The 26608-nt window shown below is 41.5% G+C and overlaps 1 protein-coding gene across 6 annotated transcripts in view; it reads right to left on the reverse strand.

Moving 5' to 3' along the window:
* The window catches only part of SLC4A4 (solute carrier family 4 member 4), a 318368-nt gene that overhangs the window by 261873 nt on the left and 29887 nt on the right, over nucleotides 1-26608 (reverse strand). For 2 of the 6 annotated variants that reach the window (XM_070505687.1, XM_044766111.2), the window contains exon 2: nucleotides 12268-12341. In XM_070505687.1, coding sequence (XP_070361788.1) covers nucleotides 12268-12340 — 73 coding nt within the window. In that variant the 5' untranslated portion in view covers nucleotide 12341. Of the gene's footprint in view, nucleotides 1-12267; nucleotides 12342-12676; nucleotides 12876-16540; nucleotides 16770-16920; nucleotides 16965-26608 lie in introns of those variants that run through there. The other 4 variants (XM_070505686.1, XM_070505685.1, XM_014847228.3 and 1 more) reach the window with 4 other exon arrangements.

A 26608-nucleotide genomic window follows, 5' to 3' on the forward strand; every position in this document is an offset into this window, starting at 1 on the left:
GCATAAGAACCTTAGGCAGAATCACAGCATCAAGTCCAGATGCCCAGGAGTTGTGTGTTTGGCACTCTATATAACAGAAATAGATCAGTATACATAATCATAAACACTTCAACAAATGAAATACTAATATCTTGTTAGCATGTTACTCCCAAATCCTTAACAGTGTCCATGAGCAGCTCTAGTAAGATATAATCAAAGCAACATTGATAATTAACTTGGGTATAAATATCAGTTCATGAAAAGAAAACCCCTTCAAAAGGCATGATGTCATTTTGCAGTTCACAGGGCATAAGTCAGCCCTGGTGAAATGTCTGCATAAGGGTCCACACTTTGTGGTCCAAACATATATCACAAACATATTATCAGAACAAGGGATGATTTCTATTTTTGTATTTTGGACAGGAGTAACTTTTCACATAGAAAAAAATATTGCATGTATTTATTAATAGATAATTACGTTACAGATATAATTTATTTATAGATCATTTTGAATGCTGTTGAGTAATCTATTTGAATATTACTGCTGCCAATTACACTTAGGATCGGGCATGCAAGCAAATAAATAGTAAAAGTGATGAGAAACAGGGAAATACTTTTCTCGCCACTGAACTGCATGGGAGTCATGTCCACTGAAAGGCCCTGGAAATCCTTAAGGCGACCTGAGGTTCCTCAAGCAAGACTGATAAGAAGTCTCAGTTTGTTAGCTGGTGTTTACTGTGCACAGGACTTTTAACATTTAATATTTGACAATGATGAAGACAACAGTCTCTGGGCAAGAACAAACACACAGGAAAAGGTCCTGAAGGGGAGTCGAGCTTATGGTTACTTAGCTAAATGCCTGCCCTTTAGCTCAGTAAACTTCTGCATCTGCCTTTTAAGTGCTCATTTTTAGACAAATCGTCCTAATTATAGTCTTTAGGTAAAGGTGAGGACCCTAACACCACACACTGAAGTGAAGTTTCCATTACTAACAGCTGATAATAGAGGCCAAAACTGCCTAGCACTATAAAAAGTCTGAATTTGTGAGTATTTTTAAAGAAATACAACTTTATGTTCAGTGATCATCAATTATTTGAAAATACCTAGGCTAGAACAACCACTTAAAGGTGCCACAGGAACCTACCTTAGTGAATAAACAGGACTAACAATCTCCTAGCTTTCATAAACTGCAGTTCCTGAGGAGCTTCAGAATCTTTAAAACGCTGATTTTCCAAAGTAATTTTCACTTTGCTGTAGCAAAATCTATTTTATATTCACATCTATAAGTATAAAATATAATCTATAGTTGTATCTATATCTCTATATGTATATTGAAATTTATATATATGTACAATCTCTATATATAGGAAGATATATAGAGATAGACAGGTATCATTTTTATGGACAATCCAAATCAAATGATGTCAGCAAAGTGTCTCCCACAGCGTCTGGTACCCAAAGGTGCCCCATAAATGTTGATCCTATTTCTCCCTTCCCTTTCCAAAGGGGAAAAAACAAAGCACTACTTCTCCTCATTCCGACCCCTCTTGAGCCCTGATAATAACTTGTGAGCACCCTCTGTTCTCCAGCAAAGGCACTCTAGAGCAGTCACCCTGAGCACGACAAAATAGCCAACTTTAGACCAAGTCTAACCCATCCCTCCATCAGCTGTTTTAGTCATTACACTGAGTTTAACTGTTCAACAGAGGCAACACCTTCCATAACCTCAGCCTTCCCTCACCCTGCCCAGGAGCGAGCGCCTGGAAATCTCCACCTGCTCTGGGTAGAGTTTCCCTGGAACTTTCATGCAGTGAGTGCCAACCCCTAGCAACCGGGTCTGTTGGCCCTTTTACTTGACTGAACAGAGCAGACTGGAGTCAATAGGCCCGGGAAGGCCAGTGCCAGGCAGGGCAGTGCTAAGAGCAAAGAGGAACCACCCAACAGGAAGAGATGAACGCTCCGCTCATCCTGACACCTCAGAACCCCGAAAGAACTGGTGAATTTTAATGTTCAGTACACATGCAGTCAGACAAAATCCACCTGTGAGCCAAACACAGAGAACTGACAGTTTCCATTATTTCTCTGTGGTCACCATTCGCACAACTGAATGGGAAGCAGGGTTGGAAGAGAGAAAACAATGGCTAATCCAATGGTCACTGATAACTGGATTTGCAACTGCAGCCAGAGAGGCAGCTTAGAGAGACACATAAATGCACACATTCACACTCTCATTCTAACCGCATTGTCCATCTCCAATTCTATTATGGCTTCCCTTTTAGTACTGGCCTAAGCCCTGCTTGGGCAATAGGAAGAATAGTCTTTAGTTGCTATAGACAGATAATCCATCATATAGCACTCATGGCTAATCGGGTATTAAATATTAAATATTGGTTCACATAATTCCCTCCTCTCACATACCTGTATATAGGTAAAGGAGATATGGATAATGCCATAGGGCTAAAACAGTGACCAAGAACTAGGGAAAGTGCTACAAGAGACTTAAATTAGCCTAGTTAAGCCCAATTCCAGAATCTTCATGACTATGGTTTTCTACATGTACCCAGGAAAGACACAGCAGCACATAATCATACTTTTAAAGTTGAAATGACCTGAAACATCACCTGGCTCAACCTCTTCATGTACCAGTGAACCAACTAAAGCCAAATAGCCAGTTAATGACGTAGAGGCTGGGACTCTTGGTGCTCCTGGATATAGAAGCTTTCCTTCCCACCTTCCCACTACCATGGTAGCAGCTCCCCCACCCCCATCTTCTGATGTCTGCAAAACACAGCCAAGAAAGGGGGGAAAAGAGATGAGTCCTTCCAATTAGTAACTACCCAGAAGAGAAAAAGATCTCAGGAATTCTCTGAAAATGTCTCTCTCCTATAATCACAGGATGGCAAGTTTAAATCCACAACACTTAGTTCCATAAGCTACTCCAGAATATGAAGATGTTCTAGCTGTGACATCTGTCCTCCCACTGATCACCTGAGGCCATGCCAACAATGAGGCCAGCAAGGCTTGCGTCTTCTTTCTCCCTCACCTTCTCATAAGCTCTTCCAACAGCTTTATTTTTCTCCTTTCAGTTCTTGCCACTTCCTGTTCTTCCAGGTGCTTTTTCCAGTTCTCATCCATCTCCCTTTCTAAATTCCTTTCCTGCTCCAGAGGGAAGAGACCTCAAGCACACTTTTTTGGAATGAGCACCACCTGGGAAAGTCAGGAAGCCCAGGTCCTTGTCCTCGCTATTTCAATTATTATCAGTGTCACAGCAACAAATTGCTTTAACCTCTCCAGGGCTCATCTATCCATCCATAAGTTGAGAACGCTGAGCTAAATTTTCTCTAGGACCCTTGCTGGCTCTAAAAAGTCTATAACAATGCTAAGTATTTTAATTGGTTAAGTGTAAAGGAGCACATAGAAGGAAGGGCTAAAAGTTTTCTACCATTCCTCAAAGTCTCTTCCCAACTCCTTATGATGACAGCTTTCTCTCTGGGCACTCTTCAATCTACTCCAGTTTGACTCTTTCCTAACCATGCCACCCAAATTGCTAACAAAAGCCACTAATCACCTTCTTTCTGCTTAATCCACTGGCTACTTTTCAATCCTCATCTACCTGACTCCAGGCAGCATTCAGCACTGTCAATCACTCGCTCCTTATTGAAAGTACTCTTCTCTTGGCCTCAGAGACACTCTCTTCCTTGTTTTCCTCTGACATATGACTGCTCCTTCTCAGTCTCCAAATGTTGGCACTCGCAGCGCCAAGTCCAGTCCTCTTCCCACTCTAGTCTCTCATCTCGCTGATGTTATCCATTCCTATGGTTTTAAATGTCAGCTAGATGCCGAGGATTTCCAACTTATATCTCCACTCCTGTCCTTTCATTGTATCTCCAGCTTATATACCCTGCTTTAGAGTTCTACTTGGATGTTTCACAGGTGCCTCAAACTCAATATATTCAAAAAGCTGAACTCCTATCCTCCACTACTCTTCCTCCAGTGTTCTCCATCTTACAAAATGGCACATGAATCTCCCAAATTGTTCAGAGCAGAAATCCAGAAGCAATCACCCCCATCCATCCATCCGCCCATCAGCAAGTTCTGGCAATTCAACCTGTTTGTCTCCAACTCTTTTCTCCTCACTCTAGTCCAACCCAAAGTCATCTCTCAGTTGAATCTTAGCAACAGTCTCTCCACTTCACCTTTGCCCTTCTGGGATGCTCTCTCCAACCAGCAGCCAAAGAGATCTTTTTTAAAATGCAAATTTTGTCTTGTCATTTCTCTCCTTAAAACTTCCTGCCATGGCTCCCCAGTGCACACTCCACAAAATCCTAAATCTTTAGCATAGCACAAAAGGCTACGAATTATCTGAGTCCTACCAACCTCAGGCCATTCTTTCTGTGTTCATATGGTCCAGCCACATGGCCTTATTTCCACTTCTCACATAAGGCCTACCTCTCTCTCACCTGTGGGACTTCACCCACGCCTGCCCATGAGGCTTCCCTCAGTCTTGACCTAGCTAACTCCTCCTCATCCTTTAGGTCTCAACTCAGTGTCGCTCTATGGGAGATATATACCCTGATTTCTCATGTAAACTCACCCATGTACACGATACACTCTCTAAATTATCATATCAACCAACCTTGTGCCCTTAAATAATGACTGGTTTATTTGACTGAACATTAATTGTGGCCTAATTGGAATACACTATCACCTTCACGATACACGTGAGCTGGAAAAGCAACATATTAGAGCTTATATCTGCAATTGTTCTTACCATTTTGATAAGCTTAAAGAGAAAAAGAAACACTATCCATCAGTTAAAGTTCGTAAGAGTTAACACAGATACTAGTTAACTAATTTGTTGATTACCAGATATCAATATTAGCTTTAGTCTGAAAACATTCTGCAGTCACAGCAACCACTAGCAAGAAAGTGTTGAGCATAAAGACAAATTGCATGCAGGGAATATATCCATGGGGGATAATATCTTAAATTTATAGGGTTCATTCTGGGGACTTCAAATTAGTTTACTTATACTCCTAGCAAAACTAGGAGATAGAGAAGCACAAATGCTATTTCTTTGTACAAAATCTGAGACTTAGAAAGTAAGTAATTAGTCAATGGCTTACTGAAAATAATGAAGTATTTTTCTGGTATTATCCAAGAATCCTTAGAGCTTCTCTGGTAGGTGGCTAAGGAGTTGGTTATTAACTGCACTTTGCATGGAGGAAATATAACCACACAAATGTGATTGGCCTCATGTCACCCAGAAAGGCAGGGCCGAGCCAGGAACAGAAATAGGTCCTGAGACTCCTGGTTCTTCAACCCCAGCACAGACTGAATAAAAGCACCTGAACAATCAGATACTGATTTAATTTGCCGATTATATTTATCCACTGACTCAGTTATGAGCTTTCCTTCTACATGCAAGACATTTTCCTTATTTTTCAGTAGGGATAGAATTACTTGCTGAAAATTTAATAATCAAATGGGGGTTGGGGTGATGATTTAGCCAATATACAAATGTGCAATCTGGCTCTCGAGTATGTTGGCCAATATTACTAAAATTCAAAACCCATTTTTATTTCCAGAAGTTTTGGCCTGGTAAAGTTATTGAGGATTCCACTACGAAAAGAGTCAGGAAAATCACGTCTCTGTGCTCCTTTCAAAGTCAACAGCGTATAAAGAAAGGTGAACGCATTGGATAGAGCACTTAGGATAGCTACCTTCTAATTCTAACTCTGGGGAAAGGTGAAAACAATGAACCAGATCTAAAAGCTTTTGCAGCTGTTCAGAGAAGGGAGTTACTTAAGTCTCCTATACGGCCGATTCAACGGATGGCACTCATCACCCTCCCTACCTTCACCTCCATGCCCCCTGGCAATCAGCAGCTTCAGGTACAACATTTGGAAGCTTCTGTGAACTGCTGTGCTGACAGGCTCTCACTTCAGTCCCCTCAATGCTATCAGTCAATTCCCCCAATAGTTCTGAATCTTGTGATGATAAAAAATGGGAAAATATTTAGCTCAGGTTTGAACACACTGTATTATTTCTGTACTATTGCATAATCTCATTTAATTGGCCTCTAAATTACATAATAGCCTATACATAGATATAGATATATCCTATTATATTACTTTTTCACACAAAATATGTTTATAAACATTACATATACATATAATAGACCCTTGAATCCTCCTCACTGGTGGAAAAATACTACACACTTAAATCTATTTTCCAGAAGAAGTAATTTTGCAGGCTTTATTAGGCCATGGGTACACATTTGTATTTTATCCTGTATACAATTATAGTTAATATGCTTCTTCTTGGAAAAGGAGACAATTTAAAAAAATTAGGGGCAATGTGTATCAGAGTAATCTAACCATGAAAATCAGATCTCACACCCAGATCTTAAAGGGAATCAGAATGATCTGAAGAGAAGTAGATAGTAGGCCTTGGGAAATTTCCTAAAGGCAAGCATTCTAGCTTTCCTTTTCCAATACAAGAAGCAGTAGGTAAGCGAGGTTAGGAAGGCAAAGGTTAGATGTTGATAAAAAGGAATTAAGAAAATAAAACACATTTAGGCCAGTTAGAATTTCTGGAATGACAATAATCATGAAAATTATCGGTGAGGCTGTATCAATCAGAAGAAAAAGAATGGAGAGAAGCATAGTATAAGACACTCCTATTCCTAGTACCAGGTACAGCAGCAACATCATTTCTGGTAAATCACCAAAACAGTTCTAGGGTTAATGGCGTGCTCCAGTATTCCCATTTTACAGAGCAAGAGACCCAAAATCCAAACTTCAAGTCGCTTCCTTCAATTACACAATGATTGGCAATAAAGGGGGTTTCAAACTTTTATTCCCAAACTGATGCTTAGCCACTCTACTTTAACAACACATGAATAAAACAAATGATAGAGGCTCCCGAAAATAAATATCAAACAACATGTCTCAAAAATATGACCAGATAAAAGTCTTCTAGAAAGAAACTCAATCTATATACAAATTGCTGCAAGTCTATTATTTCAGAATTTTTGGATCCTTGCAAACACTTGCCCAAGTACCAAGTTCCATTTTTTATGGCTTATTGTCATAGAAGAATGTAGACATCTAAGATGGAAAGTGGCTTCAAGAGGGCTTTAGCCCATCCTGTACTGCAGGGAAGTCTGTACAGCTGGAAAACTGTGGGAAGAGATGTCTGATTCCAGTTTCAAAAACCCATGGAATTATTATCAGATTTCCTTGAAGCTGAAAAAAAATCTATATACAAACATTTCACTTCACTGACACAGCAGGAGGTGTGAGACAGCTCCTGAGCTAAGTGCTGCCTGTTCTAGGGCCTCTGGCGGGCTTTCAGCTGAGGCCATGAGGAGAAAGAAGCAGGGCATTGGGAAAGGTCTGTACGGGCTTAATCTGCTCTGGGAAACCCAAGTTGCTATTCAAGTATCAACCCTTAAACACCTCCCCACATTTCTTTAAAGTTCTTCCATGTGTGAATACATTGTTTCTTTTAAGAAGGCTTTTCCTTCAGCAATATTTGCCCAAGTGTTTCCTCTGTACACACAGTTTCTGAGCAATTAGAGTGAACAGCAGAGAAGAGGTCAGCAAAATGCAACCGGACACTTACATCCAGTGCTCAGAATAGCCCCAGCCCTGACTTGGCCCCCCCTTCCCATCCAATAGGTTTTCATTTACTCCTTCTTGGCAATTATGATTTTACGATTGTAATTATTAACAAATGTCTACCAGACCCCACTTTTTCTTTAGAATACTACCTCCTCCAATACACATAAATACATCACCATAATATCCTCTAGTGAAAAATAGGTTTAAGTCACTATGATTTTATGTCTGAAAAATGTTGAGATCCTGACCTCCAAATAGACGAAAGCCACCATTTCATCACTTTAGTCTCTCTCTTCAAAAATAGAGTAGAAGAAGGAAAGAGAGTAAGGCAGAGGCATTTTAGGGCTTCTTTTCCTTATCAATATAAATATACAAACAATATAAATATGTCAATGATCTTTGCAAAATTCAATAGGAGTCAGAACAAGGAGAGGACCATTAGATACTACATGATCTCATTCGACTAAGAGTCGTAGGAGAACCAAACTTCTAACTAAAACTTTAAACAACGGTTTTAGAAGATTATATAAGGTACTTCTACATATGCTTTATTTAGTTTACGTTATATATTCATTTATTCATTCTTTCTTTTAACAAATATTTAGTGGATGTCTACTCTGTTCCAGATCCTGTCCTACTTTTTTACTTTTATTTCCCTAAAAGTAATCCTCCTGTACATTCCACGTATTTTCAACAATACTCTCTCTCTTAATGTCCATCAGTAGATATGGGAATTTGTAGAATTATTCTTCCATTTGGACAGATGGGAGCATACTTCCTTTTGGACTTGGTTTTGAATGGAAGAGGAAAACCACCACAATATATCATAATAGCTTTGAGAGCACCGATCAAACCTCAGAATCAGAGACAAGTTTCGGCCAATATTGTCCTGCTGTACTTTATGCTTCCTGACTTGCTGGTTAGACTTGACGTTAAGAAAAGGCCCTTCCTCATAAAGTCAGAGTTGCCAAGGCTTGCTGGGGAGTTACCTACCCTTGCAGAGCCAAGGCCTTATCTCAAAGGATAAGGTGGAGTTTGCTCTTTTCCCCTATTGCGAAATATGAGAATATTAAGTAATCTGTTTATATCATACAGATCCAAAATCCTGGCTGACTTTTTAAAGCATGAAACAGCCATAGTATTTCCTTCTGTTTGGAAAAAGCTACCTGGGACTCTCTTCCCATCTCAACCCTAGTTAACCCAACAAAACTTGGCAATTTCCCCTAAATGTGTTTGAAATGAAAACTTAGTATTGTTCCTCATGGCCAGCATTTCTGGGTCATTCTGGTAATATCGCTTTGTCATTTACAGACTAATTCTCTGGAAGCGCCTGGACTGGAGTTGGAGTCTTTTGGTACAGAAGCAAAGACAACATCTGAGATGTTAAAAATTTTAAATGAGTTTATCCACAGTAACCACTCTGTGCCAAAAATGTTAACTTTACAAAACCATACACAGTTTAAGGTAATCAGTGAAAGAACAGATATAAAAGCTTCTCTTTATTTTAAAGATTAAAGTTGGCAGTTGGTTTCCTTTTTAAAGAGTATCTCTTTAAACCCTTAACACAAATGCACATGAGAAATTATGTGAAAATGAGGTTTAGATCTTTAAATATATCCCACATAGAAAATTCATTATTTAAACAGAAGATGACTCCTCTTCTGACTCACTCTATTCTTAGTGAGTTTTGCAGTTGATGGTTTTCTATTGAGTTTTTAGAACGTGGATTAAGTGTCATGCCACCCACTAAGAGTAAAGTTGAACCAGGTGAACTGAGGGTGTGGTTGGCAGTCTCGATCTCTCCTCTTCTCAGAACCACAGCAATAGAAGAGAACTATGTGAGAGCATCTGGCTCTTCTTGCCTTTAGGCTGAGCTCAATCCAATCACCCCAAATTAGTTGACCCTAAGAAGAATTTTAAAAGCATGAACATTTCAAAGTAACTAGAGCTACTGGACCTCTGTCACCCTAATAACCACTTAATGGGAGTGCATCTTATTGTGCAAATTACTTCAAAAAACACACTTTTATTTAAAATTTACTTTTGCCAAGTATGCTGTAATACATTTCAATTGTGTTTATCCTGAAAGCAAGAGAAATAACTACTTGGATAAAAGGAAACACGTTTGATAATAGAAAGGTAAGGTGATCCAGCTCCTTGCCCTTTGAATTTCTGATCTTTAAAACTGAAGCACTTACTTCTGCCATAAATGTATCAGAAACTCAACTACATCAGAACAGAGATAACAGTTTGCTTTCCTTCAAATACATCCTTCTCTATGCAATTAAAAATATGAGATAGACTCATGTCCTTGAGGAAAACATTCCCACTCGAAATCCTTATTAGAGGTCTTGACAGTCAAGGCGTTTCTTTCTTCATTCCCAACCACTAGGACCGTGGATAAGCCATCAAACCCATGTCCATTTCAACTTCTTTACACTTTCACCTAGACTTACTATAAAATTTCAGTGCTCCCATCCCCACCAGATGAAGCCAGTTGAGAAAATGGGAGGGTCAATTGGGAAGGCACTGAATTAGAAATGAATAGTTCCTAATTGTAGTTCCAAGACTTGTACTGTAGAGGAGCCTACACTGTTGGACATTCTCCACCAAATAATGACACCTTAAGCAACCATCCTATAGGGTCTCAAGACTCAACAACAGGCAACTAGCTAAACACGCCTTGAAAGAAATGCAATCAGCCCAGGCTCCAATTAACATGAAAGAGAATTATTATAATAGAAGTCTTATCAGAATAGGAAAATACATAAAATCCAGGTGGCACATTTAATCATCACAAAGGCAAAAAATTTTGCAGCTGTTTCTACCACCTTTTATTGTCTTTTATGTTCCTCCTTAAAGAAACCTGACTACAGATTTGTGTGTTATTCATTGCATTGTTGTCTTAATTTCGTATTTAAAAGTCAGGGAAATACTTCAGGAAATAAACTTCTTAGTCAAAGCCTTAAGAAACCCATGTACAATATCCTATCGTAGTAGCATGCTGTCAATCCTACAGATCTTACAAATTCAAGTGATTTACATCTCCTGTGAACTTAGCTAGAACATTATTCTCAAGGAAAACACACACACACACACACACACACACACAGAGTAGATCTCATTCCCAAGCTTTCTCACTGATTTTTCTACTGTAGTTATCCTGAAACTAGAGGATATTTATTCAGCCCTACAATATTTCTTACATCTATATATGCAATAACTTTAAGAGTCTTATCCCCTCTTTGACCCTGGGACAGTGACAGAGTCACCACAATGGAGACTTAACATCATGGGTTGCAAGAATCTTAGGACAAAAGTTTGACCATTTTGCTTTCACTAACTTGACATTTTCCCACAGTCACGTTGTAAAAGTGCAAGGAACCCATAAAACAATATGAAAGAAAATACTGTAGTTTCCTCTTCCCTGAGAAACTTGGGCATCAGATTCTTATTAGTCAGTCTCAAGAGCATAAATGCAGGAAGTCAGGAGGTGGAGGGAGGGAACCAATCCTCCAACCCTCCATGGTCAGAAGAAACTTATTAAGCAAACATGCAAAAGAACCTAATAGTCACATGATTCAAACTATTCCAGGTGGCACAGGAGCATCACTTGCCTGGAACCTAGTGCTGGGTTTGGTCAAAGAATCACTCCAGAACACACAATACCTACCCTCTTTTTCCAGATCCCATCACCCTTCTGGTCCAAGTTTTTGGTAGGCATTAAATAGTCACCAAATGGTACCTGTCAGACCAGAGTTTGCAAAACACATACGAACGTTCCTCGGGTGATTTTAAAGGGTACAATTTATAATATGATCCACCAGCAAGTTGTATTTAACTTCAAGAGTACTGTCTACAACCCTGATTATTTTCTAAACTCTCATTAGAAATATTAATAATACCTTGTATATCTATGATGCCTTCACATAATTACTTTAATGAATATTAATTAAGCCCTGCCTTCTATCAACTAAATAGTATTATTCCATATCATTGTTAAGTCGAGAGACAAAAGGAGAAGGCACACTGAAAGCATCATAGAACCAGCTAAAATTCAACTCTTATTTGGTTTTTAATGGGCACTGGGGAACTTCAGCAAAAGAGGTCCTGGAGATTTTTTAAGTAAAAAATGCTTGTTCATCTTTTCCTAACTGAGACTCATCCATAATTATCACTCTTTATATCCTCAGCTTAGACCCATTTTTCCTGCAGCAATGGTATCTTTCTCCTTCTGTAACATCTGTTTCTCTACCCTGCAAGCTATAAAAAAGAGTATAAGAAGATACTGCCAAATGCATTTATACCAATCTAGCAGCTTCCTTGAATTAGTCACTGGAAGGTGGTTAATATTATCCGGCAAAATATTTATTTTTGACAGAGGCACAGCTAACACAGGCACCTGCTTCAAAGTAAGCCCCTTCCCTTTTTTTTTTTTTTAACTGTGCAGGACCACACTGAATCAGATTCTGATGGTCTGCTGAAGTTCTGAATTACTTTCCATGTTAAAGCAAAATGTGGAGATTCATGAAACTCCATAGGAAAGCTTTGGTTTTTAACTTCAAAAATATAAGATACATGAAAGGAAATTTATGAGTGTTAATTCTCTACAAAGACATATGTATATGAATACACACTTTCCCAGACCCATACGGCTCACCTTCTACTTCTTCTTCATCACACACATGCTTGAGGAAGGAAGCCCCTCTGTCCAGGACAGCTTCATCCTCCATCCTATAGTAATAAAAAAGAAAAAAAGAATGCTCAGACTTCTCCTGGAGTGAGCCACTTGAAGCAGCCCAGCTTCTGGGCAGGTTAACCTGCAGGCTGTTGTTCATGTTAACGGGGCAGAGTCGCTCTTCCTCTGGTGTCAGCTACTCCTTCACGCAGCTCCTCATCTGGTGCTTGAGAATACGCCGGTCCCACATAGCTTCAGTTCTAACCTTGACAGGGCACCCACACGGACAGGTGAGAGAAAATCATCTCAGTCCTGTAGGCTGGATGTTGAGGATTCTCCCCTCTGGGATTTGGAAAAAAAAAAAAAAAAAAAGATGAAAGAAAAAAAATACCAAGAGAGGAAGTTTGGTGTGTCTGGAGTGCTCGTGATGATCGTTTGTGGAAATCCAGCTTCAGTGCTTAGCTCTTTAAACACCCACTGCATAAAAATGTATACCCTCACACACACACACATGCACACCCACCCACACACAGACAGCGACAGGGAGTTAGGCTAGTGCACAGTGGGAGCCTAGCTTCCAGCCAGCCTCTTAATACCAGCACAGCCCAGTATTCTCTGTTGAGTGGCAAGCTTTGAGTCACATGTTGGCCTTACGGAAATCTGACATCTGAGGATTATCCAGCAACCCGGCTTCGGCAACAGTCACATATATATGCCACTCATTCATTCATTTTCCACATTCTTACCACACGTCTCGCTCTGTGTACATCTGTCCTGTTAACTCTTCCCTGAAGGGCACAAAGTTCTTCATTTTGTAGCCACATTATGCTGTTCTCCTCTCTCCTTACATAATAGGATCTACTCTGCAATTTCATATGCTAAATAAGACCTCAGAATCCATCCAAGTAATGACAGCGTTTTTACAGCCTCCTGATGCCAAACATGTTTCTAGTTTATAGAATGAGTTAAGGTTTATTTCCATATTCTTTGACTCCTTTTCATTGCATTAACTCTGACATACAGAATTCCATGAACTCTATTTATAGTGAAAGCAGAAAGAAATCTCGAATTGCTCAAATGCTGCTTGTGTCATACCGGTCTAGAAACAAAGAACTTTCTTGGGAGACAGCTGCTCTATGTCATACCATACATGAGCTCTGCCAGAGAACCAAATGTTCACTCTGTATACTATCCATCCAATTATATGCTCAGGCATTGAATACTGTAGGTCTGCTTTCCACATTGTTTGTATGACTTATTGTTCTTCAGATATTTCTTACAATCTATGCAAATATGCACTGAATTCACATTTTCCTCCTTTCCATTTTAGGAGCATATCCATCTAGCAAAGCATAAAAAGTCAGAAATTGGGTGTCAGGTAGACATGGGTTTAAAAAATCTAGTTCTACCACTTAGTATCTGTATCATCTGGAGGAAAGAATTTAACTTTTTTGAGCATCACATTTTCCATCTATAAAACTGGGGGTAATATCAACTTTGCAGGATTGTTTTGAGATTCAAATTAGGTAACATAAGTGAAAGCACTGAGTTTTGTGCCTGGCACCTATTACATGCACCATACAGATAAGTTCCCTTCCTTTCTTCTTTCCTCCTTTCTCTTTTACCTTGACCTTTACTGGCAGACAATCCCATTAAGACACTCATTACCTCTGGACCCTTGCAGAATATCTCCTTTCAGGGATATGAGCCTTGTATGCAATAGTTCATCCTGATATATATCCTTTTCCTTCTTTATACTCAAACTAAAAAATATAAAACTAAATGCAAATAGGATATGGATCAGCATTAGGATTATCATACAAAAGAAAACGTCTTGAAGACTTGAGAAGTCAAGTCAGTTGCCAGCCTCTCTGAGCCTCAGGTTCCCAGAAAGATTAAATGATATGGCATATTCACTGATTCAGCAAATATTTATTTAGTGTCTGCTATGTTCCTGGCACTCTCCAGCTGAAGGCAAATACATCCATGAACAAGACAGACAAAATTCCTAGGAAACTAAAAATAAATAGAGGAAGAAGGTAATCTTAGACAGCATTAGGTACTTTGCAGAAAATAAAATGAGGCAGGGGGCTACTTGGCATAAGGTGGTTCAGATGAGGCTTCTGAGGAGGTGACATGTGAGCAGAGATAAAAATGATAGGCAGGAACCAGGCATTTGAAAGGAACAGAAATGAGGTCATTGAGGCTGGACAGAGAGGAAGAAGGTAAACGGCAGTTGACAATACTGGAGGAAATCAGGGCCATGCAGGCCATGGTAAGCAGTCAGAATTTTAGGTGTTATGGGAGCCCCTGAAGAGTGTTAAGACGGAAAGTGACTTGAGCTGCTTTGCCTTTTTAAAGGCTCACTCTGCCTGCTGTGTGAAAAATCTATAGTCAGAGGATAGAAGAAACTAAGAAACTATCTCAGGACCCAGGGAAGGCTGTGGGAGAAGTAGGTTTGGGGGAAGGAATCAAGAGTCCTTTTCTGGCCACCTATGGTTGAGATGCTTATTATATATGAAAAAGGAGCTGTCAGGTACACAACTAGATGTCTAAGTCTGGAGCTCAGGAGCCTTAGGGCTGCAGATGAAAACTGGAGAATCAATGAATAAAGCTGGTATCTGAAGTTATTACTAGATGAGATCATCCAGGAAGACAATGTAGAAATAGAGTAGACGTAAGATCAAGTGCTGCCAACATTTACAAGCAGAGCAGACGAACAAAGGCAGTCGGTGAGGTAAGAGGAAAACCAGGAAAGAGTGATGTCAGGGAGGTTGAGGAAAGAGGAGAGAACTGCTGCTGAGAGGCTGAGAAAGATGGAGACAGAGAAGGAAAACTTGGCTTTGGCAACATGGAGGTTGTTGGTGACGATGACCAAAGCACTTGAGACATACCATCCCCAGTGCTGGACACACAGACGGCATTCCATCATTCCCTTGCCTCTTTCCTGCACTCCTCCATTCATTCATTCATTCACTCATTCGTTCATTCAGTAAATATGTACTGAGTACCAACTAGGTGCCAGGCACATTGCTAGGCACTAGAGACAAAGGGATGAGCAAGACAGGCAAGGACTCTCGTGTAATCTCAGCTACCTTCTCAAAGACTCCCCTGAGCAATCTTGGAGAGTCAGACCAAAGGGCAAGAACCTGTCAGTAACACAGCATTTGCAGACATAGATAAGGATGACAGCTTAATGGGGAAATTTTCTTAAAAGACCTCCGAAGCACAACAAAATCCTGGAGGCCTGCACTACTGCACGTAAATTAACAGTACTGTCTCCTCTTTGGAAAACAAACAGTAGTTAAGCCCACACTTCTCAGAACTAACCCTTCCCCGTCCCATGAACCTCCAGAATCCAACACTATTTCCCGTACAACATCATTCCTGCACCCTATCTTTAACTAAGCTGGTCCTAAAGTCTTTTATTGACCTTTTACACATTTCCCAAATAAAACATTTACCCTTTGCACCTCAGCCCTTCCAAAAATTGCATGCAACAACCAAAGGAAAGAAAACCAGTAACAACTGGCAGGGAGGACAGAAACATTAATGCCCAGAGCCCTCTTCCTGGGCTGAGAAATCCATCCAGCCTAACTGAGGCACCATCCCATGCTCCATCTGAGTCAGAGTGAGAACAATGATTGGTGTATTCCCTGGTTCTTTGATACATATTTCACATTCCCACCAAGACTATACATAGCAAGTAATTAGAAACCTAGTTCTTTCTGACGGACAATGCAGAGCATCTGCAAGCAGCCTCTTTCCTGTAGGATGTGAAAAAGAATGAGTGCTGCAAACTGAAAATAAAAAACCTGCCCCCACACACACACAGCAGCCTTTCCCCAGAGCAGCCCTCTCCTCCTGGAGAGCAAGTCCAGCCTGGCGCATCTGGGCTTCGACACAAAGTACAGGGATTTCACAGCGTTTCTCTATCTTTACACCACAAATGTCAATTATTTGGGTTTGTGTTCCCCCACTAAAACCCTCTCAGCAGTTGTTTGCTATTATTAGTAAAGAGAGAGATCTTTTAAAATGACCATCTGACCCAATCAGCTTTCCCTCTATCAGGAGGAAGAAATTAACTCATCTAGTCCCTGCTCAGGTCCCCAAATCCATTCTTAAAATGTTCCTTTCACAGGAACTGCATTTGCTGAAAACAAAGAAGGGAAGGAGCATGCTTCTACACAGCTCCCTGGTTTGCTCACATTGCCAGCAGGAGACAAAGTTCAGAATAGATTTGGAAGCTTCTCACCAGCATCACGGGGATAAGGGTCATATCAGTCAGTATAAAATCCACACGGGGCCAATACTGCCTTCCTTCAACAGGGCCTCTGACAGGAGAAGTTAGACCCCCCTTCCTCAGAAGTCCACACCCAACATGGAGTTTCTCTCATTCTTCTTTATTCTGGGACACCAAAATGACTGAACTGCAACACATGTCAAATCTGCTGCCAAACGGACCCGCTTTCACCAGCCAGTCCTAATCACTGAGCAGGCTTGTAAGGGTGACTTAAGCCCGGCACGAGAAACATTTGTGCAAAACTGTCAGCCACTGGGCCTTGAGCACCCATCTACATTCCACCCCTCTGAGTTCCCTCCCCCAGAGCCCTCGCCAACTGCCAACGTGCTCACCAGCTAGTCCACACTGCCCAAGCAGCTGCCACTCAGCCAGTCAGCAAGTGGCAGGCCGCCAGCACACAAGTTTCAGAACGCAAGCCTGCCCCGTCACAGTGCTGCTAAAGGTTGAAGGTCTGGGTGTGCTAGCCTTCAGATTCGCCTCACTTGCCCTCCCACCTCCCTTCTCAAATCCCTCCCCCGCTACACCTCCCACGGTAGCATTTCACTTGTCTCTATAGTAACAGCATCTGGTTTCAGGGTTATAACTTTATACAGAGCAATTCTCCTCCTAACCTAAGGCTTCTGCCAAAGGATGCACTAGCAAAAATGCTGCTGCTTAAGGCGGAGCCACCTGTTCCCTTGTCACCCCAGGACTGCAGCTATGTTGTGAACGACAGGGTCACAGCAACGTCAGCACTCAGACCCGGACAAGCGGAAAACAGACCCTCCAGCCTTGGCACACCGGCCCCTGCGTAAGGGATCCACTCTGGGGCTTGGACCCCCCATCGCAGAGCCAGCCCCCTCTCCTCCACACCCTGCTCTCCTCTTAACCAGGCTCCAGGGACCAAATGAACATCGGGGCTTTCTGACTACTTCCAAAAGGCACCAGGGGGTGGCACCCTAGGGAGCAGAATAGCTCCAGGTTTTAACATGTCCATACCTGAGTTTGACACCACTGCTTCTTTCCATGCATACAGCTTAAAGTTAATTAGTTAACCTCATATTTAAACTCATCCCACTTTATCCTCACTAGCTGGATTTACTTACGACATGCAGTGAACCCCGTAATCTCTCACTTTACAACAGCTCTCCTGTGCAGAGCAAATGTTTAAACAGTTCTTTACACACATGCCCGCATACACACCGAAGTGACGCATGCAGAGGTGCAGACAAATACTAGGAAGTGAAGAGTTTTATTATTATTAGCCATTGCTGCCATGAATATTCTATTTACAGTGTGCATAAGGGCCTTAACTTGAAAACTAAGAGGTGTTGATCGCAAGTCTCCAAGCTCAAAAGCAAGCTGGCCCTGCTCCTTGGCCCGTCTTAGATCAGAGGAGAGGCAAAACCCAGCACTTTCCCAGGTCTTTTTCAGGAGCTACACAGATGCAACAATCAGTTCTGACATCTAAAATTATACACTCACACACACACAGCTCTGAATTCTATTCCCTAGTCAAATCATTTCTAAGAAGCGAGGAACCATTCTCGTTACAAATCACTGGCAAACGTGATGTTTTCTTTCAAACTTTCTAAACTGCACAGCATTTGTTTGATGCCTTTGTTGTTTTGGAAAATCTCCTGTCCACATTTTCAACCTCCCCATAAAGAACAAGTCTGATTCTCCAATCCACAGGCGACAGGGGAGAGCAATCTCAGCAGCTGCAAAGAGCACTGCCATCTTTTGGTAACGTGTGCTCACTACAGGGAACCAGAGGTCAGGGGCGGAGGAAAAGCCGGAGCTATTCTCTTCGTAGCTTCCCCAGCCCCAGAGGGCCTTCCCCTCGCACAGGGAGGGAGAAGAATGTTGGTTCCACTGTAGAGACTGCTGGAGCTCCGGACACACAGGTTGGGAGAAAGAAGTACCAGTGTGGCAAACCTGACAAGCACGACTAACGGCAGAAGCGAGCCCCCGAGATCAGGCAGCAACAAAGCAAAGCAGCTCCCCACCTCAAAGGCCAGGAGTGCCCTACTCAGTCTGGAAATTTACATAGGCCCAGGGCCAGGGAGAAACGGGCGACAGCCCCACACGAAATCACTGTGGACTGGACAAAAGGTGAAAATGTAATCCAGAGCAGGATCATGCCAAACCTCATTGTGGATTTATGAACTGCATTAAAAGTTCATTGGGACTCTTGGGCGCTTATCCCAGAGAAATGAAAACTTATGTTCATACAAAAACCTAGACACAAATGTTCATAGCAGCTTTATTTGTAATAGCCAAAAACTAGAATTAGCCCAGATATCTTTCAACAGGTGAATGGCTAAACAAATTATGGTACATCCATACTGTGGAATGCTGCTTAGCAATAAAAGGGAACAAACTATTGATACACAGAACAAATTGAATGAATTTCCAGGGGATAATGCTGAGTGGAAAAAGTTAATCCCAAGATGTTACATACTGTATGATTCCCTGCACAGAACCTTTTTGAAATGACAAAGTTTTAGATATGAAGGACAGACTAGTGGTGGCCAGAGGGTAGAGATAGGTAGGTGGGGAGGTGTTTGTGGTTATAAAAGGGCAACATGAGGGATCCCTGTGGAGCTGGCTCTGTTCAGTATCTTACCTGTGGTGATGGATACAAGAATCTACACAGGTGAATAAAATTGTATAGAACTTACCACACACAGAAAGGAGTACAAGCAAAACCAAGGAAATCTGAACAAGTTCACTGAATCACATCAGTGTCAACACCCTGGTTGCAATACCGTACTAAAGTTTTGCAAAATGTTAACACTGGGGAAAATTGGCAGTGCCCAAGCGATCTCTGTATTATTGCTCAAATACGCATGTGAATGCACAATTATCACAATAAAAATTCCAATTAAAAAAAAGCTCATTTGCAAATCTGTTTTTTTAATTTCCCTCGGAAACATTATTTTACATGATGGTCAGGTACAAAAGGCGGCCCATCCACACATATGCAGAATCAGGCAAAACTGAGTGCAAATCCCAGATGTGCCCTTTAGTAACGGCATAACTTCGGGAAAGTTAGTTAACCTGTCTCTTCAGTGTCCTTTAAAATGAGCCTAAAACACTTCATAAGTGATTTAGGGTGTTAAATAAGTTCCTAGAGTAAATAAGTTCAATTAATTTTAGCTGAACGTAAATCTAAGGTCCCTAGGGCCTAGAGAGTATAACAGAAGATTAACAGTCCTACTGAGCCTAAGGCCATAATGCTGTCTCCATGAGGAAAAGTATGGGAGAGGCAACTGGGGAGACCGGCAATGAACTGCCCTCCTAGGGTCCTCCATAGGATCAAACTCCTCTCTCCCATCTTCTCCATGCTGGGGCAGGGGCTCCTATACTCTGTCCTCAGATTGCTGACTGAGCTCTGAGAGGCTGGAGCAGGCTCAGCAATAAAGCACAAGAGAAGAACTGGTAGCGAGATGGAGACAGGGACTGTGGGGTGCGGGAAAGCATGGAGGCTCAGAGGAGGTGACAAATGAAGAGAGAAATTGCTAGAGGGAGTATTAAGGGCTGAAAAGGGAATGGCTTACATGACTCCCTCAGAACACTCCCTGGACTTAGCCAACACCCACAGTCACACATTCTTTCATTTTCTTAATCCATGTGCTTCCATGATCACCACGTGTTGCTTTTGACCAGAGTTCTACTGAAGAACGGAGAGTTTCATTCCTATGTGAGAAATCCAGCACTTTGCCCATTGAAAGTTTTCTCAGAGTTTTTGCCATTGGGGACAGGAAAAAGAGGCTCCCTTCTAAACTCTTTTACCTTTCAACTGCTCTTCTTCAAGGGCTCTGGTGTGAAAATTGGAAAGGTCCTAAGAGAAGGTTGAGGCAAGTTGAAAAGACTGGAGATACTCCATGTGAGAAGCCAAGAAGGCAGCAGTGGGCATGTCCATCCTGTCTGCCTTCCTCCTCACCACCGCCAGGTCTTCAGCCAAGAGCCAGACAGAACCAGCAGCAGAGAAAGGAGGCAGAGCAAAGGGAGGAAGAAGAGACAACCCACAGGGTCACAAGGGGAAAGGACTCATCCTGCAAGGCAGATCTTAGTCAAGGGATGCTCCAACATGTCCTGGCTTAGAAGTGAATGTATGCTGGCTGGACTCCTACTTGCCCTCCTAGCAATGGTTCAAACTGGTTTTCCTGGCTCAGAAGTCACCCCTCCCCCAATCCATCCATTTATAACACACAATTTGGTATCATTGTCCTTTTAAATATCATTCAATGGTTCTTCACTATATTAAAGTTGGAATTAAGGCTTAACATGGAATTTAAGGCTTGTCATCAGCCTTACCCACTTAGCTCCTGCCATCCCCCACGCCATTCCATTCCCTGACCAGGCTATCATGCCTCTGTGTACATTTCCGCTAATTAACATGTCATCTTAGTTAAACCCATTCTTAAAGACCCAACTCAAACCTCTCTGGAACTGCCTCGACATTCTCAGACACACCCTTCCCCAGGAAGGGCTACCCTCCTTCCTCTGTTCTCCATTGACTCCTTGAATGTGCCTGCTCCTCATATAGCACGCATGACACTGCATTGTCACAATCATTTAACCTCAGGCGACTGTACTTGGACATGTCATGGCAGTCATCCTTACCACATTATGAGCTCTTTGAGAGCAGGTACCATCTTTCTATAGTCTTTCTATCTCCAGTGTCAAGCACAGTCACTAAACATAGTAAGTGCTCACTAAATGTTGATGAATGAACAATGAATGAATGAATTAACCAGTGAGGAATGAGCACAGTAAGGGTACACACGTTTGGTACTAAGTGCATCTCTAAATTAAAAGGCCCTGAATGTATTTTTCAAACAACATGACACCTATACACAAGCAAACTGCCAGTTACTTGATGGGTATTCAACTGAAGAAACAGTGATTTGTTCCAAAGCTAGAGTGGGGAAATGGCTATGCTGTATTCCCTGAAAGATGCTATGTCTGTGGGCGAATTAAGGGATTTTTTAAGAATAATTTTAACTGTCTAATTTTCTCCTTATTGGCTACCTTTAGAACTTAACCTCACATAAACTCTAACTGCATTGTAATATGCAGTGGCAGAATTAAATTCAGATGAGAATTTCCCCTCATCTGCTTTAAAAAGAAAGTTAAGACATACCTGGACCTGCCACACAGTAGGTTCTAAGTAAATAATTGTTCAATGAATACATGAATGAATGAGCTTAAAAATAAATCGCAGCTTAAACTTTTTTAAAAATCCAGAAGAAGCATGAGAAGTGATGAGAAAGCTCGATTTTCTTCCTCGGGCTGCAACCGGACAAATAAAACATCGTCCTGTGTCTAGGTCAACCAATAATGAAGCTGGATGGTAACCACCTGCAAAAGGAAACTAGGACTTGAAATGTCAACATAAGCTCTGGAAATTGTAGCCTAGCTTTAAATTCATACATAGTCAATGTTAATTATTTATAATAATTAGCACAGGGATAGCACAGGTAACTAAAATCCACACATTTCAGTTTAGCCTGTGATTTTGCGTAGATTTGCTGTGGCTTTTACAGTGACCTCAGGTGAGATTCAGGTTGGCAGGTGGATGGGGATTCAAGAGGATGAGTTTGTTCCAGGACACAGTGCTGGGAGTCAGCTGGATGGCATCTGATCAGGTACAGACTCTGACTTACTCCTCTGAGACCCAGAGCTGACACTGGAAATCATGCCTTCCCTTCCCGCCTCTTCCCAATGTGGCAGCATACTGCTCACATAGACCATGATGAACCACCACACCTGCTGGCAGAGATGAGGCTCCGGGCAGTTTACTGAGTTCTTGCCACATCCCAGGCACTGTGCTAAGCACCATGTATGTATTATTTCATTCCTGATGCTGTCAGATTTTCTCCGACTGGCTCAGTAATAGGACAGGACTAAAGGTTCTAGCTAAAGGATTTCAATACCTATAACAATGTAGGGACTGAGATTAGGGACTCTCATCATCTATAAATTTTTTAAAGTCCCATTTTAAATACTTACTACATGCCAAGAATTGTGCTAAGCACTTCACAATGATTATTTGATTCAATCCTCATGACAAGCTCCTGAGGCAAGTACTTTTCACATACCCATTTTAGAGTTGTAATTTAAAGTTGAGTAATTTACTCAAAATCACACAGTAAGTGTAACAAGAAGACAAGGCAGGCAATCTAACTCAGAAGTCCACAATTTTAACCACTCTACCATACTCTTTCATACTTAACTAATCCATGCCCATCAGGGATTACCTTCAAGAAATTTTTTTTCATACTACTAAATTATGCTTTCTTCTAACTTCAAATTATATCATTTACGCTCATCTCTTTCTCTATCTTGGTGTGCCTTCTGTGGTCAAAGGTTGAAGCATCCTCTAACAGACCTCCCAAATAAACGTCTTCATTTTTATTTACCAAACACTTAGGCTGAGCTTACTATGTGCTAGTCACTGTTATAACTGCTTCACAAATATTATTAACTCATTTAATTCTTACAATAATCCAGTGAGGGACATATCATTTTTATCATCATCATCTCTGAGGCTCAGAAAGATTAAGTAACTTGCCCAAAATCACACAGCTAATCACTGTCGAAGTCAGGATTCAAATCCAGGTGGCCCAGCTCCACAAGGCTGTGCTCTTAACCTCTACATGTCCTGCTGCCTCTCTTGAGCTGATTTAATTGATCTGCTCAAAACCCTTTAGGAACCTGGGATCACAAATACTAAACAGACCTTTAGTGAAAGAGCAGACTCACCAGAATACCTACAGAGTATACAGACCCTTAACATTCATGAAACACCTCCTCCCCAACCCTGTTTTGCAATTATCCAAATTCACAAATATCACTGTAACATATAATTTCTGATATACATGGGGTCAAGTGTAACTGAACGAGTTTCCAAATCTTGAGGAAAAGAAGGCTACCAGGATGACCTGCATGCAGGGTGTGGGCCATCCGCCGGGCTCCATCTGGGCTCACCACTGGCATGGGGATTCACCACATGTGTCTCTGCAAAGCACAGGCGACTTCATGGTATGACCCTTGAGGGCTGTCAGTGAATAGCTGAAATCACAATGGTTGGAGTCACACACGCCAAGGACCTACGGTAGCGAAAGCCAGAGAGTGCATCGCTCTCCATATGAACGACACTACTAACCAGGAGAACTTTATCTCAGCAACTTTATGAGTACGGTTCGCTGTTCAGGGAACAGTGAAGACACGGCTCCAGTCTACGTTCTCTTACTAAAATGTCTCTTTCCACAATACCGTTCACATTTTATCTTTCATTTTCCTCAAAGAATCTCTCAGTATACACTTGTGATCAAATTTTCCAGAGTTTAACTCATCTACTCATTCATTTAACCAATTACTGAGTATCTACTATAACTAGGCATTATTCTAGGCACTAAGGATAAATCCATGGTGGGAAATAGACTAGCAAAATTTAAAGGTAAACTGTATAATATATTAGAAGGTAATACTGCTATCGAAAATGTAAGCAAGGAAGAGATTTAGGGAGTGCTGGTGGGATGAGGGTTGGGGGGCTGAGATTGAAATAGGCTGTTAGGGAAGGCATCACTGAGTGACAGTCGAGCAAAAACCTGAAGGAGGTGAAAAGGTGAGTATGCAAGGGAACAGCTAATGCAAAGGCCCTGAGGCTGCAGGGAGCTTGGCAGATTCTTTGCACACCAAGGAGGCCAGTGGCTAGAGCAGAGTGAACAAGAAGGGTAGGAGAGAAGCTCAGAGAGGTAAAGGAAGGGCAGGCTGCGTGGCGCGGGAGGCCGCTCTAAGGCCCTGACATTTACTCTGAGCAACTAGAAACCACTCGAGGGTTGTGAGCAGCAGTGATATTTCCTCAAGCTTACCGTCATCTTTACTTTTTAAATCTTTGTCATTATATAAACATTTCCATTAAGGTCCTTCCTGGAACCTACTTCCACTCAGAAGGTCTTCCAGGTGCCACAGCGAGAGTAACAGAGAAGTCACAGGCGTACTCCACTGGGTCAGCGTCCCACAGCAGCCATGCCAGAACCTGAGCCAGTCCTGTGTCTGCAGATCAAAGAGTAGACCGACATGCCTTGGAAGACTTTATCCCCAGCGGTCAGCGCCTGCGCACTGACTTCAGCCTCATGAAGGTGCTAAGCAACGTGTCAGTATTCAGAGCTAAGGCCACTCTGCATTAACTTATTCATACAATCTTTATTAACTTCTGCCAAACTAGCCTCAAAGTTCATGACTCAAGTAGTTGCCACCTGAATCCTCGCCTACCTAAATTTGCCCCAAGGGTGGCAACACTTCGTGCCAGAAGATGCCAAAACAGATGATTAACACATAGATATCAAGAGAATGGCATGGAATTGATTTGTTGGTGGCTTTTTAACACCCATGATTCAAATCTACACTTTAAATAGTAAAAGAATACATCTGAAGTTGTTTTTAAATAGAAGCTTTCTGGGTTAACTTTATGAGAACGGGAAGGACACAGGAAGACTGCCAATTCCACAGCTACACCTACTGCATTTTGGGAGCAAACGCCCTCAGCTTGTCATCCCTTGCCTAAGGGTGGAATAAATGCTTGTTTGACTCCAGGGTCTTCTTTGCTGCAGAGGAGAGGGCCACCCTGCTGAACTCCCCAACTTAAAAGCACCCTCTCTGATCTGGTAGAGAAAAAGAGACCTACAAGACATAACTATCAAGTGCGACATGAGGGTTGACAGCCTGATTCAAACAAATCAACTGTTTTAAAAGCTTTTCTGAGACAATCAAGGAAGCGTGAATATTAATTGGGTATTAGATGATACTAAGGAATTACCGTAAACTTTATTAGGTATGATAATGGCATTGGAATTATATTTTTAATGTCTTTATTTCTTAGAAATAAATACTGAAGCATTATTTGATGAAATGATATGATTTCCTTCAAAATAGTCCAGCCAAAAAAAGGGGCGGAGTGAGAGTAAGGAGTACGAAACAAGAGTGGCAACATGCTGGGAACTACTGAGGCTGGCTAATGGGGACATGGGGGCTCAGTGGACTATTCTGTCCTCTTTTGTTCATGTTTGAAATTTCCAAAAATAGAAAGCTTTTAAATAAAACTTCAAAACTATCTTATATAAGCCTCCCTTCTTCTATGCCCAATGCATTCCAGAATATATGTATTAATATAAAAGTTATAACAAATATATTCTCATGTTATAAAGATTTTTCTGTTCCCAAAGAATGAAAAGCTCTAAAGCCCACACTCACAGTCCTCATTTTACACATCAGAAATAAAAGTTTATATTAAGCATTTCAATGTGGTTTTTCTTTTCCTTCCCACCTTAATACACAGGGTCTCATCCAATGAGTACTTGATTGACTTCGGCATGCCCAATGCTTTCCATCTCAGTCAAAACAAAACAAAGTTTATGAGACGTACGTTTCTTAACATTAGCATCCGCATTTTTAATTTTTCCCCTCATTTGTATAGAATTGCATGATAAAATGCACTGGAACAATCAAATATTTGCAGCAACGAACACCGCGGCACAAATAAACCTGGTGACGCTGACAAAACTGAGCAGCAGGCTGCTGGGATGCACTGCTGCAAATTCGCGGCCAACGTCCCTGCACTCCTCAGCTGACGCACGGAAGAACACAAGCAGACAGGAAAGGCGCGTTACAGGGGTTCTCGTGTATCAAAGCATAGTTGGTACGAAAGCTGAACCTGTGAAAGTCAGGACTGCTTGTACACACAAATATTTGATGTCTGTGCAGAAGACAGTGAGCTTTCTTTGGGATCCTGGAAGAACAAAAAGTATCCAAAAACCAGCATAGTACCTTCTACTGCTCGACGTTGGTGGGGTACAAGGGAAAAGCAGAAGAAGGATGTTCCTGGTGACACCATATGCCCTTCTCGCCAAACACAGGACACCTATTTTTCCCAAAGAAATAATATTACGTTTGTTGGTTAGGTTCCAAAGCCAACTCACAAAAATCTATTTACTGCAAATGTGGCCACGTTATAGTAATAATAATAAA

The sequence above is a fragment of the Equus asinus genome, chromosome 3, assembly GCF_041296235.1.
Source record: "Equus asinus isolate D_3611 breed Donkey chromosome 3, EquAss-T2T_v2, whole genome shotgun sequence".
Classification (NCBI taxonomy): Eukaryota; Metazoa; Chordata; class Mammalia; order Perissodactyla; family Equidae; genus Equus; species Equus asinus.